This window comes from Camelina sativa, chromosome 4, assembly GCF_030686135.1.
Source record: "Camelina sativa cultivar CO46 ecotype springtype chromosome 4, ASM3068613v1".
NCBI lineage: Eukaryota > Viridiplantae > Streptophyta > Magnoliopsida > Brassicales > Brassicaceae > Camelina > Camelina sativa.
Window position 1 is genome coordinate 20,430,753 of NC_141883.1, and position 15,115 is coordinate 20,445,867.

The window sequence follows — 15,115 nt, forward strand, 5'->3', positions numbered from 1 at the left end:
TTAAGTTATGAGTTCGTTATGCAATATTAGCTGGTGATTTTGCATTTAAAGAGCTTTTGGGCCGGGCCAGCGAGTCAACCCGTTGACCATCTCCGGATACCAAATTTGGGTATTACACTATATTATTCTTTTCTTTACATTATCTTGTACCAAGACTATATCATCTGAGATAATACAGTAGATTTTCTTGAGGGGAGAGGGCTCAGTTTAGTTTGAGAATTTGATATTTAATATTCGGTTATACGAAAATAGTTTTCAAATAAAACAAAATTTTGTATCAGATCTGATCGATTTGTAGTAATTTAGTTTTGCACAAAATTTTCAAGTAACATAAAGAATTAGGAAAAATTTCATGCGCGGTTTCGGTTATATTAGTTTAGTAGTAGTATATCTCCTATATAATAAAACGAAAGTACACAACATTGTTTTGTAGACTATATAATTTTAATAAGTTGGTTACAAATAGGTTATAAATTAAATTTTATATTATTTGTATAGTCCAGATTTATTGTTTCCAAAAATCTTAAAAATAATATTCTAAAGAATCATTTGATATCATCTAACTTACCATATTAATTTATTTTATTAAATTATTCATCAAATAAAATTCTTTGATATCTAACTTAACATATTAATTTGTTAATTATCATTATACTTCACCTTTCATTTTTATATATGAGTCTATTTTGTGAAACAAATAAATTATCATATTATTTATTATAATTAAAAAATAGTTTTGATTTTGGATATACCATAAATTAAATTTTTAAAAACAAATATTAATGATTCAATTTATAAAATATTCAAGTTTTATTAATATTATTCTTAAAAAATAATATCTATTGAATTAAAAAATTTACAGAGTAATGGGTCAAAATTTGAATATTTAAATTCAGTTTCATACTTTTTTGTTGAATTTTATAATTTTATATAATATAATAAACTTTAAATAATTTATTTTGAAATATTTTTAAAATATTGAAACTTGATAATAAAGTTGGAAACTATAAACACTACTCTAAACTGGTTTGTTATAGCAATGTCAATAATATGTCACTATAATATAAAATAATTTCAAAAAAACAAGTATATTAAAACAAAAAGTATAACAATATATTAAATTACTCATAATATTATAACTTGCTTTTTAAAAACAAAATTCACAAAATTATGTCTTATAATGATATTCAAGTCATGAAGTAGAATATACATTGTTGAAATAACTTCACGTACATAAACTAATACAACATATTAAATTTTTATTTTAAAATAGAAATATACAAAATTACATTATCTAGCACGGATACTTATCTAGAATCATTAACAATATAAAACTTACAAAATAAGTATCTTTTTCAAGTCATCATATTTAGCATATGATTTTATTGCATAATATTTTATCCAAAAAAACTTTCAAAAACAATCACAGAAATTATATTTTATATAAAAATTACAATATAAATAAAATGAATTTCAATCCGTGCTCTAGCAGATATTTTATAACTACAAACCTATATAAAATTTAATATTAAAAAATATATTTATAGCAGATATTTTTAATATCTAGTAAAGACAAATATACTTACACATAAAACTATCGATTTGTATTATCGAAAAAATGTTTATTGTTAAATTAAATACAAATTTAGTAAAAATAAATAAATTTATATGTAATATAATTTTTATCTCATTAATGGAAAGTAGTTAAAATACATCATTTCATTAATGCTCATTTCTTCTATCACAAAATGAAGCAGCTTCACAAACAAATGAGCCAATTAAGCTTTACCAACCAAAATATGTAGTTTTGTTCTGGTTGATAGGATTTCAAAATGCAAGCATTGTAACGTTATATACGGCTTGTAGGGACAAAATGTCGCCAGCGATGTCTTTTTATAAGTAAAACCTACAATTTGGTCTCATATAGCCAAAAAAAAAAGATGGAAGCAAAAAAACATTGGTAAAAATGCTTTTAATCTTCATTTTATATATTTCATATTGTCCTTTTCATGTTTTAAGCTTGTAGTTTTCTTTTTCTCAAAAAAAAAAAAGCTCAATCTACTGAGTAAAACCTGTTTCTTGGACAGCAGCTTTAATACTTCTTAGAGATTCCTCCAAATCATCACATAGTGTATGAGGATCACTAATAACAGTTGGATCGACAGCTAAAGAAATCGTCATCTTGTTCATATAACTTTGAAAATGCATCGTCAACGCCTGATATAGTCCAATCAAATTTTAGTGATTAAACGAAAATAAAAGAAAAAAAATCAGATAGATTAAAATCTTACATGGGGGTGACCATAAACACTTGGGGCCATGTAAGTTACGGTATGTCCATAGAAGCTAATTTCTTCAATAGGACCAACCAAATTTGAAAACGACATCGTTGTGTTTGACAATGCTCTGTTTATCACATGAGCTGTCCTCTGCATTCATATAGATTCATAAGATTGAATTATACTAATAAACTAACATAAACAAATGAACGGTTAGGTATGTAGTTTCTAGTTTGGTGGAGTTTTATTAGGTGATTAATTGGAATTTTATTTTGTTAGATATTAATTGAAACTTTGAAGTGTATGACTATGGTTCATTTTTGAACTAAATATGATAATAATGTATACTAAGACTGACCTGAACCCCAAGCAACTTGAGAAGTATTTTCCCAACGACGAATGTAAGAACAGCTTCTAACGAGTTCTTCTTCCTATCAATGATCGACTTGGCTCTTCGGAGATGTTCTAACGGATCATCGCATAATGCAATAGAGAACGGAAAGATAATGTAGCCGATCCAATTTCCCCATCTACATTTAGATCCTGTAGCCATCATATCAGCTATCTCCTGTTTTTGATCAATAACAAAACAAATTATTTAAAAAAAAAATTATAAACCCATATATCAGTATTTGTATTAAGTAAATGATGTTAAAGATGCCTGGATTCCAGAAGTCGGTCTTATGTTTACAAGCAGAGCTCCCCTTAGCCTTATTCCATTAGGCATATCACTTTTAGATACATCTTGTTCCCCTGCTTTCTTCTCCCCTAATATATTGTTCATAACATATTTAAATTTCTTATTGTTATATAGTAAGGTTTAATGCTCCTTCAAAAAAAAAGCAATCATAAATAATTACCGAATCTTCTCTTCAAATACTGCGAGAGGCCAGCCTGAGACACTCCCAGTACGACATCGTTAACAGTCTACTAACCGGTAAATCAATGGAAGCAAGATCAATGGGTCAGAATATTATCATTTATGTACATCTCTCAAATGTTAAAAATAAACCTGACATATCATATAACTAACTTAAAATGTGTGGAGAAAATTTACCATCTTCATGGCGTTCTTGATTAGCTTTATGTCGTCAAGACTTACGGTACGATGAACCAAACGCATCTGTTTGCTCTTTTTCAACCGGAAATCGCCTTTGATCGGTGTTTCAGAGTCCATAAGGAACAATGCCGTAGCGATAAACTCCAAAGCATCACAAACCGTATTCGAAACCAACACAACCACCGACCATAGAACCATAACTAGCCAAAACAACCGGGGACAACATCTTGAACTGGTTTTTAACGGAGATGATTCAGAAGCCAGCCGGTTGTTGTATGGTAGACTCGGGAGCTCATTGGGGTCCGATGTTTTACGCGTACATGCTAGTACTAGAGACATCATAGACATACCATCCCCTACCGAGTGATGGATCCTCAAAATGGCGACGTTTTCAGCGTCAGAGGTTTTCAAGTCGAGTAAATGAACTTCCCATAATGGCTTGGAGGTGTCTAACGGGATCGTAGTGAGGTCGGAGACGTAGCTCTCGAGAAAAGTGTCTGCGTTTGCGTTCTCTATGTTTTGCGTTTCGATTTTGGAAATGATGACGTGATCCTCGACCACAACGTTTGTCCGAACCCATTTTTGTTCCTGTCTATTCTTGTTCCAAGAGTTCACCTTCAATAAGATTTATTTAAACAAAAATGTTAAAAATCAAGTCAAACTTTAATATAAACAGATAATTCCTGAAAATATATTTGCTAGAATATAGTGTGTTACTTATTCTACACACATTGTTACACTTCTCCGTAAAAAAATGCGTAGCACTCACCAATTTGCTGGAGAAACGAGGATGTCTAATCAAAGTTTGCTTAATTCCTTCGATAATCACATCTGGCTCGATCTTTCTATTTAAACCAATCACCGATATGATATTGCAGTTAAACTCCGGTGCGTGAAATAGACGTGCCGCCGGGCTAAGTGGTTCCTCCTCCTCTTCCTCTTCCACTATTGTCTCCACTGTATGCCGTCGTAGTCTTCGAGTCCTGATCTCCATAGATTTTGGTTTCGATATTTGTTTTCCTTCTCTAATTCTTTCAGTGACGACTAAATAATACTTTCTTTCAAATTCGATTATTATTTTGCTTGCAATCTTTCCTTTTATGTTGGGTTTGAGGTCAAACTTTCCATTGTTATATTATTCCTTTTCTTTTTTGTTATGTTACCTACATCCCATTAACCAGTAGTACTATACGAATAGATTTTCCCATGTTTGCAAAGTTATATTTTGGGGGGTGGGGGGGGGGGGGGGGTGGTGGGGGGTTAGTGTTTGGGAATCCGGCTCGGTTCAGTTTGAGAAATCTGATATTTAATTATTCGGTTATTGAAAATTAGGTCTCAAATCCAAATTTTATTTCATGAGTTTGGTCGGTTTGTCATAATTTCATTTGGTTCGGTTTTAACTTTGGATATGTATAAGAGAATGTTGATAAAATGATAACATAAATAAATTTGAGACAATTGTAACTTGTAAAAGAACTTCTTTGTTGATTCTGTATAATATTACAATAGGGTCTTCTTGTACGTTATTCCCCCATATCAATACAATTACAATTGTACATATTGGTACGTACTCACATCCTCAAATCTATTTGAATAGTTTCTTAATTATTCTTTTTCTTTGAATAAGAAAACAGAGATTTGACTCAATCTAATGAGCCGGAGCCTCTTTCGTTAACAGCATCTTTGATGCTTTGTAAAGATTTCTCCCAATCGTCAAGTAGCCGATGAGGATCACTTATGGCCGTTGGATCTACAGTCAAAGAAATCGTCATCTGGTTCATGTAACTCTGGAAATGTATCGTCAACGCCTATTTAAAGACCAATAATGAAATCGTCAAATCTTGTTCAGTAATGCAAACAAAAAGATGTTAATACTATACATTATTAAAAGAAAAAGAACTTACATGGGGATGGCCATACACACTTGGGGCCATGTAAGTGATGGGGTGTCCATAGAAGCTAATTTCTTCAATAGGGCCAATTAAATTTGAAAACGACATTGTTGTGTTTGACAATGCTCTGTTTATTATCTTAGCTGCCACCTATAATATTCATTTCAATTTATAAGATTGGACAGTATAAGGACAAATATAATTTAATGGTGCCATCAAATAATTCAATACTAACCTGAACTCCAAACGATCTGATAATGAATTTACCGGCGATGAACGTTAGGGCAGCTTCGAACGAATTTTTCTTCCGGTCGATGATCCCTTTGGCTCTTCGGAGATGCTCTAACGGATCATCCCGTAAACCGATCGAAAACGGAAAGACTATGTAGCCGATCCAATTTCCCCATCTACAATTAGACTTCTTGGCCATCATATCGGCTAGATCCTGTTTTTTTAAAACCCAATTTTATGAAATAATATACAAATAATATGTATTATACAATCGTCGTAAACACACAAATACGAAGCCATAAGGTATATGAAATTACCTGGATTCCAGTGGTGGGTCTTAAGTTAACAAGTAGAGCTGATCTTAGCCTTATTAGTTTTGGCATATCATTTGAATTACTTTTAGATTCTTGATCTTTTCCTACTTTCTTCTTTTCTCCTATTAAACACAAGATTATTGAATTTCACTTGTTTAAAACATGAAAAAATGTATATGCATGTCAAGAACGCTCACACACATATATACATCTACTTATTTAATTACCATATCTTTTCTCCAAGTATTGCGAGAGACCAGCCTGAGTTACTCCAAGTACAACATCGTTGACAGTCTACTAAACCAAAAAATAATAATTATATATAAACTTAAATCAGCCGTTGATAATAAACACAAATTAGTACACTTAAAAAATCTTACCATATTCATTGCATTCTTGATTAGCTTTATGTCCTCTAAGCTAACGGTACGATGGACTAAACTCATCCGTTTACTCTTACCTGACCGGAAATCGCCTTTGATCGGTGTTTCAGTGTCTTTAAGGAACATTGCCGTAGCAATAAACTCCAAAGCATCACAAACCGTATTCCAAACCAACATAAGCGCCGACCATAGAATCATAACCAACCACAAGAACCTGGAATCACCCCTTGAAGCGGCTGTTAACCGGGAAGATGTAGAGGACGACCGGTTCTGGTTCGGTTGAGTCGGGAGCTCATCGGGGTTTGATGTTTTACGCATACAGGCGAGGACAAGGGCCATGAGAGACATACCGTCTCCTAAAGAGTGATGAAACTTCAAGACAGCGACGTTTTCGCCGTCGGAAGTTTTTAAATCGAGTAGGTGAAGCTGCCATAATGGCTTCGAGATATCTAAAGGGACCGTCGTGAGGTTGGAGACGTAGCTCTCAAGAAACGCGTCTGCGTTTACGTTACCGTTCTCTGTGTATTGCGTTTCGATGTCGGGTACTACGACGTGATCGCTAACGACCACGTTTGTCCGAACCCAACTTTGTGTTTGTCGTTTCTTGTTTCCATGGCTCACCTTCAAGTAGGTTATATTATTCAATAATAAATGTTAAAAAGATAATAATAAGCTCAAAACTCAAAAGTAATAAATACAGTTTCCGAGGGGAAATGCGAGTGTCGGTTAAAAGAGAAGAATAAGTATATTTGAAAGAAAGTGTAATCTACACATGAGCAAAAACATTTGTGTATGTACACTCGTTTCATTATATCATGAAAGCTAATGTATCGAAATATACTTTTAAATAAATAATATTTTCAAAAAGCTATAGTTCTAGGAAATATGCTTAGATATCATTTTGGGTGGAAATATATTTGTACTAATATTTTGCTAGATTTTCTTATAACCAAAAAAAAGGAAACTTATTCTCCCATTCTCGGAATGCATCCAAACTTCTTATAAATCCATTGTTGACCAAATATATTTCACTGATGATTTGGATTTCTTTCGTACTATTGTCTAATTGTAATAATATTATTCCACTAGTGTCTGAATGTTTCTACATTATTATTTTTATTTTGTTTAAAACGTTTCTACATTCTTAAAATTTTCCAATGTGATATTGTAAAGTGTAGACCAAAAAAAAAAAAAAAACTTAATTAGAAAAACAAGTGCCCTAAAGATTATTGGTCAAAAGAAACACTATGTCCAGTTCTCGTCGACCACGCAAACCCAGAAAAGTCGATACCATCAAAAAATATATATATCTATTTTTTTGATACATACATGATACAACACAAGTTAACACTTTATTTTTTTTAATATTTAGCTTAACCATTAGAATATTTACCAATATAAAAAAAAACTAGAAATTAAAATACGATCGAGCTGATTAGGGGGGGGGGGGGGGGACTCACCAATTTACTGGAGAAACGAGGATGTCTAATCAAAGTTTGCTTTAACCCTTCGGTAATCACATCTGCCTCGATCATTTTCTTGAGTCCGATCACAGCGATGACGTAGCAGTTAAACTCCGGGGCGTGAAAAATACGCGCTGTCGGACTAAGCGGTTGCTCCTCTTCTTCTTCCTCTTTCCTCACGGTTGTTTCTGATGTAACTCGTTGTGTCTTAATCTCCATAGTTTGCTGCCTAATCTTTCTTCTTTTTTTTCTCTCTCTTCTGATCTTTTTTTTTTTTTTTTTTTTTGTAATATTCGCTCTCTTAATATATAGCCTCCAATGGTAGTAGTGTACCACTTACTTTTTATATAACTTTCGGAAATATTAATTAAATCTAACTGAATAAACTAGTAACACTCGGGCCCACAATTGCATAAACCAAGTTTCCTTCATCAAATAAATTAATACTCCCTCTGTGTCACCTAGATGGATGTTTTGACACTTTCACACATATTAAAAAAAATTTAGTTTTTATTTGTAAATTAATTTATAATTACGTTTTGGTAGAGAGAAAGTATAAACCAATAACAATTCAAAATTTTAAATATTTTCAATGATTACTTTTTGAAATTTACAAAACATCAATCTTTGTGGGACAAAAAAATATATCAAAACATCAACCTTTATGGGACAGAGGGAGTAGTTGACAAATATTTTACTAAAATAAAAGTTTGATAATGATTTCTATATTATCTCATATATGTCAAAGTCTTAATAATTATGTTGTTAAGAATTATTTAAGAGTCACCATAATACACCTAATCCATTTCATTTTTGTGGTTATTATGGTTTCAGAAAAAATAAAACTGTATATTTATTGGGATTTTTATACTTCAAATAATAGAAAAAAAATTCTTATAATCATACTTTTAGATTTCAATTTTAAATGTTGAAAATTTATGTTTGTCCATAGTTTTTGAGGTTTATAATTAAATTCTGGGAGAGGTTATGATATTTGATTTTTATAGGGTTTAATTTTGGATTAATTTCTTAACTTTTAAAGATACTGACTATTTTATCAATTTTGGTATAAGATATTCATAAAATATTTTTTGACTTTAAGATTCTTTTAATTTAGTATATACATATTCAAAACTAAATTAAATATTTTGATGAATGTAGTGCAATATAAAATGAACCTATGGTGGTAAAGTTATTAATTGTAAATTGTAAAGTAATTGAATAAAGGGTGATTTTAACTAGGATTTATAAATCAAAGAACCAATAACACATAATTTTAACAAAGATTTAAAAAATCAATGATCCAGTAACACCCCTAAGTGATCTAAATGAAATTTAATGGATAGTGGACATTTTAATTACTGTTATGATATTCATCCCAAGAAATATAAAAATTGTAAGACATTTTAAATATATCAAAATATTAGTAACATTTTAAGTATTTATGTTATGACATTTCACGAACACATTGTAAGAGACGAAATATAAAAATTTGTTCTTACAATTTTGTAAGTGGTATACGATTACGATGGCTTGATTTTCATCCCAAGTCAAGACATCTTAACTTGATTATTCATCAATATGTAAACCTCAAAACAAAAACAAAACAATGGACATTTCGAAAACTTTGGAATACAATGAACTAATGAAGACACGAGAAAATAGATGGTTAAACTTATGTAGTACGTACAAAGTAAGTTACGTTGTTCAACCTAAAAAATTAAAATTACATGGTTTGACCTCATTTACTCTCCATGATGGGGAGGAGAGTTGATTTTTAGGCTTTTAGATACAAAGAACAAAAAAAAGGGACTACGTCGACGGCGTATTGTGGTTCTGATTGGCTGACGGTCATACGTTCCTAACTACTAGTACTAAATTATGAATTACTCCCATAATTAATGGAATACAATTTAAAAATTCTAAAAGGCAATACAACTTGTTTTCTTCTGCAATGGATTAGGTTTTTCTATGCATACGACATTTTTTTTTCCAGTTTTCCAAGATATTTCATATATCAAAATCAATAAAACTATATGACTACGTATGACCGTTACACAAAAAGACCACAAAATTTACTAAATTAATAATATCCTGTCTTCGGTTTCTATATTATATGATATGAATTTATTCGAGTAGGTTACAATAACTTTGTACGAGTGGCCAAAATATACACACGCATGTATAGGAGAGGGGAAGAGGGGAGGGGGGGGGGGGGGGGGGGGGGGGGGGGGCGGGGGGGGGGGGGGGGGGGGGCAAGTGTTCTGAACATATGATAAAAACAATAACAAGATAAGTCCTTTTTTTTTTTTTTTGAACAACAACAACATAAATCCATGGTCTTAACGTGACGACAACACAAATCAATAATAATTACATTGGCCATATAAACCTGTTCATCATCATACGGCCTTTATATTTCACAACCATATATCTATAGTTTACATTTATATATGTAGTTTTATATAGTAGTAAATATATAACTACAATACTAACTTCTTAAATTAGGATACAATAATCTACGTTATACGTCCCTTCTAAAATATATATTAAAAGAAAGTTGGTGGATAAGAGCTACTCCAATACCGGTCAAGTTTTATTAGTAATACTCCCCCTAGCAAAGTTCATGATATAGGTTTCACTATTATGTTTTGATGGGAGTTTAGCATCTCCGCAGATTTTTGAAGACGTTTGATAACTTTTTTTGTGGGGTTTGTGATTGTGCACTACCTCTAATGATTCGTTATTGTAGCGATTTCAGTGGACATTTTTTGGTATACTTTGGTCAAACCCACTTTTAAACAGTCATGGATATATTCATGAACTGCATCCCTGAAAACAAGTCTCTCAAATCTCTACGACTCTTTACCAAATTCATACGTCGACCGACTATTATGAACCAGACAAAACGGTCTATCGTTCTCATTTTGTATGACTTGACATGTGGAACTCCGAACTTTTCTTATATATCAGTTTGAATTAGTTCTCTATGTTTTTTGTTTGTTTGTATTATGTTACATTTACATATTAGTATATTACAATAAGAATCTGTTCTTTTTGTTCTTTTCTGTAATGAAAAATTAGGAGAAACAGAGCAAACCCCAACAACTTTAAACAGAGGAAAAAAAATCTAAAGATGAGCTTTTTACCACCCAATTGTCAATGCAATCATTAATTTTTTTTGTAATGATAATTTTTTTTGTAGGCTTTGAAATTAGAAAATTAAACTCTTTCCGTTTTTCAGGTTTGATATTTTCTGAAAAAGTGGTTCCACAATACTGTTTGCTAAATCTTGTATAAATTTTCTAAGTTAACCATACTAGCTAGCTAGGGTTAAAGATCAATGAAAGTATAAACAACTATTTAACTAGAAAATAAAAGTTTTAAGTGTAGTAGGTATTACCAAAAATGAATCTTATCGATATGTACAAAAATTAAACACCTAACATCATGAAACTTTATATTTTAAATATACAAAAACACAGTGTTAAAAACAATCATGATAAATTGACTTTTAATTAGTAAACTTAGTATAATACCAATCAAAAAGGTGTTTCGCTAAGCATTGAGAAATAGTAATTGGACATAGCGGTTGAAGATAAGAAGATCAGAAAAGTAAACGAGTGGCTCGTCACCATTTAAATGTTGGAAATGGTTAGTCTACTACTCTACTGTCATTCTTGAAATATTCTTGAAAATATTAGATTTAAGTAAGTGGGTCTTGATCGGTCGCCGATGAAACACACAAGTGAAGAAAAATTACTCATATTTTTTTTCTCAATGAACCCCCAAATTATAAGACGTCGCTGGTTTTATAGTAAGGTACAGAACTAGAGTTAGGCCAATTTAAATTTTCAGCCCATAGTCTTGTATGGGGAGAGTGATTGTAAGCCCATGGTAATGTCCGTAACTAGAGTTAGGCCAATTTATCGTGAGCAATCTATACTAATAATAATAATAAAAAGTAATAAAAAGTACGAGCTATAAGCTTGTTCACCTAGGATTTTAAACCACCAATAGAGATTAAACATCTCACTAATTAATATTTTTTAAAATTTCCAGAATTTTTAATATTAAAAATTATTTTAAACATCCTATCAGGATTTGACATGTCATTCATTAATATTTTTTAAATTTCCAAAATTTTTTAGAAAAAAGAAAATTTTAAATTTATGGAAATAAAAGAACTATGTACACTATACCACATCGGTTAGAAAATTTTTAGACAATGGTTCAGAACCATTATATAAATAAGATTAATATGCTTTTAACAACGAATGAGTAGGAAATCTTGATTTATCAGGCGTCCCAGTTTAATAGTTTTATTCGGTTTGATCCAGTTTTTTATTTGATCAAACTAAAACATTAAAAAGTTTCAAAAAATATATTAGAATATTTCAAATTTTTAAAAGTTTAAATATTATAAATATTGAAACTTTTAAAAGTTATAATATTGAAACTTTTTAAAAGGTTCAAATTTTATATTTCAAAACCTTTTAAAAATTTAAAATATTATAAATATTGATGTAATACATAAATTATCTTATTTATCTACGTTTGTGCTTTTTATTTCTTATGAGCTGTAAAATATATTTTTGTGTATGATTTTATAGATGAGTTGATATTATTTCATTAATTTTTTTATTTTTATCTTATTTTTTATTTTTGTGAGAAAAGAAATGATTTTGTTCTTGGAGTTTGATGGGTTAACAAATTGTGTGGTAGTCTAAAAAAAATGTTTTTCAGTGGAAGAATGTGAAGAAGTTGACAAGGAAGAAGAATAAAAAGAGTATAACGAAGAACCAAACGGTAAAAGTAACGATGACAATTACCCCAAAATTTGACAATGAAAATGACAAGAAAAAATATGAAGAATAAGAAAACATGAAATAAAAACAAGAAAACATAAGTTATAGCGATCAATTAAATATGAAAACGAGTTAAAATCATGATGATAAAATTGTTCTATTTTACTGGTGGTCAAAAATATTGTTTAGGATATGTGAGGTCATCAGTTTGATTCGCCTCGCCTCGACATCGAGTTAAATTCATGATTTTTTTATCAGATTTGATTTTATAACCCAACTGATTTTTATATTTTTTAAAAATGTGTATCTGAAATTTATTTTTTTTCTTTAACACTAATTTAAATTTTTAATAAAATAATATTTTATTACCGTCATCAATTATATATAATTTTCATCAAAATATATCAAATAAACCACGCGTAACGTGAATTCAAAACCTAGTATATATTAATATATATACGCATAATTGGCCTAACTATAGTTATAGGCCAATTTATTCTGGTCATTATATCTTGGCCGAACACATGACTCCACGCTTCTTTTTTTTTTTTTTTGGACAAAGACTCCACACTTCATTACCGCAAATATATCATTGATCTGACTAGTCGCGTTATTAAATCCTTTTTTTTTTATTTTCAAAATCTTTTCAAAAAGTCTTCTTGACCATGTCACTGTGTCAAGAAGGAACACTACTAGCCAGCAGCCAAGCGATAAGAACCGGACATGAGTACCGGATTGGGATGAGATTTGTTTGCTCCACAGCACTGGTCGAATCGCTTAGCCCACACTCACCAGCGATCCACCACCAATCGTCTAGTAGCTCATGAAAATCTATTCTGAGCAATATATATTAATATATATATATATATATACATATATAAGAGAAAGTATAATACTGGCTTTAATATAATGACACAACATCAAAACGTTATGTTTGTAGATCATACTTTACAATATGTAAAGGAAGTTTGTGAAAAAAAAAAGGTTCTTCAGGTTTGATCCATTAAAGACATCTATTTGATACTATTTTTGGGTGAAATATTACTGGCTCAATTCATTTTGTAAAGTACTATTTTTGTCTTTGTGTGTTACAAGTTGTGAGATATATAGGTTGTTATGTTTTCATATCGTCGCAACCAAATCACATGGTATGTCATCCATCATCATTATTTTCGCAATCACTATTATCATTGGTTCGTTACAATAATGTCTTTCCTTCGTTGTTAATATTAATTATGTTAACCAAAACAAAAAAAAGAGCCACATGTATTGGTACGTACTATTATACAACATGAGAAAATATAGGATTACAACGAAATCTATAAATAATATATATAGCTGGATCTGTGCATATCCCGTTGATATGTTTATATATGCATGCATAAAGCCATGGTAAAAGTATTATTGACCTTATAAATGAAAGTTTGATTTATTCGGTAGTACAATTATATTCGAATCTATGCATGCATCGTTTACAACTCTATTTTAAAAGCATCTACTTTATGTTTTATTAAAAGATGACTTGACTAGCTATGACTACTTTTCGTTTGCTTAACCCCGAATCATAAGTTATAAAGTAGTATAAGAAAAAAAAAAAAAAGGAATTGAAAAAGAACTACTGCATTCATTCATCCTTTTTATCCAAAAAGAAGAGTAATACATTCATTTCGTCGAATGCCATGCACTAACAACAACAACAACAAAAAAAAAAAAAAAAAAAAAAAAAAATGTAACATGTCTATCTCAACATATAATACTAGATCGAATCCTTAATGGAAACATCGTAGTCTAAAAAAAAACAGATTTTAGATCAGTAGAAAGTATCATGGTTATGTGGAATGATAATTGATATATAATACTAGACCAAATCCTTAATGGAGAGAACTCGTAATCGAAAAACAAAAAGCAAGGTTAGATCAGTATGACGTATCATGGTTTATATGGAATGATTATCTTTAACTAATAACTATAATATGATTAATCTTTTTATATGGATTATAAAGTGCGGAGCCAAAAAATACACAAAACACCATGGTGGTGGGTTCCGATATTGATGACAAAGCATCAACTTCTTATGTACTAAATTTTTCATTTATAGTATTTTTGAATAAGCATAAAAACAGTATTATACATTACAGTGTTGGTAAGTCTATGCTTGGAATTTTATGGCTGTCAAATCAATATTTATAAATTTTAGAATGGTCTCAACATAGTAGATTTACGATAGAGGGAAAAAAAAAGTAGATTTACGATACAAATCGCAACAACTCATTCTACAAAATTTGTTAGACGTAAACGTCTTATGGACGTAAAGTTAAACAATACACTTGCAACAGTATCGCACAATTTACAGTTTACCAATATACTTCCATTAACGATGTGGCTATTCTAGAAGACATTTTATTTGGTTAGGGGTTGCTTCAGATGTAAATATGTAGAAGATCATTTTGGTAGTTCTTTACTCTATAGTAATCTACACTCATAAATTTTTCCTCTTATGGGCTATTAACAAACTGGCCCTTTCGGCACTCATGTACAATACCTACAACATGAATACTTTTTAATTTTTAACATTAGTAGATACGGTCCTGCTTCTTTAAATTTATTTTGACGTTAGTACATTTAACCTCATTCATTTAAATTACATTAGAAACAAGGATGTTGTCACTGTGTACAAACAAGATT

The 15,115-nt window shown here is 30.5% G+C and overlaps 2 protein-coding genes across 5 annotated transcripts; both read right to left on the reverse strand.

Moving 5' to 3' along the window:
• Positions 1-1,957: 1,957 nt before the first annotated feature.
• Positions 1,958-4,506, reverse strand: LOC104783944 (wax ester synthase/diacylglycerol acyltransferase 5-like). Its single transcript, XM_019244152.2, has 7 exons — positions 4,109-4,506; positions 3,337-3,954; positions 3,140-3,206; positions 2,941-3,047; positions 2,638-2,847; positions 2,292-2,429; positions 1,958-2,217 (listed from the first exon to the last, which is right to left on the reverse strand). Exons 1-7 carry the CDS (start codon positions 4,331-4,333, stop codon positions 2,059-2,061), a joined length of 1,524 nt encoding a protein of 507 aa, XP_019099697.2. The 5' UTR covers positions 4,334-4,506; the 3' UTR covers positions 1,958-2,058.
• Positions 4,507-4,804: 298 nt separating this feature from the next.
• Positions 4,805-7,971, reverse strand: LOC104780746 (wax ester synthase/diacylglycerol acyltransferase 6). Of its 4 annotated transcripts, none has more exons than XR_015596919.1 (7): positions 7,620-7,934; positions 6,157-6,780; positions 6,004-6,073; positions 5,780-5,898; positions 5,467-5,676; positions 5,244-5,381; positions 4,805-5,147 (listed from the first exon to the last, which is right to left on the reverse strand). XR_015596919.1 is itself a non-coding variant. In XM_010505269.3 (7 exons), the coding sequence occupies exons 1-7, from the start codon at positions 7,839-7,841 to the stop codon at positions 4,983-4,985; spliced, it is 1,545 nt and encodes a 514-aa protein (XP_010503571.2). In that variant the 5' UTR covers positions 7,842-7,971; the 3' UTR covers positions 4,805-4,982. The 4 variants fall into 4 exon arrangements, 2 of the variants coding, with proteins under 2 accessions (XP_010503571.2, XP_087366551.1); XR_015596918.1 differs by having other exon boundaries at positions 6,237-6,780; positions 7,620-7,933; XM_010505269.3 differs by having other exon boundaries at positions 6,004-6,070; positions 7,620-7,971.
• Positions 7,972-15,115: the final 7,144 nt, after the last annotated feature.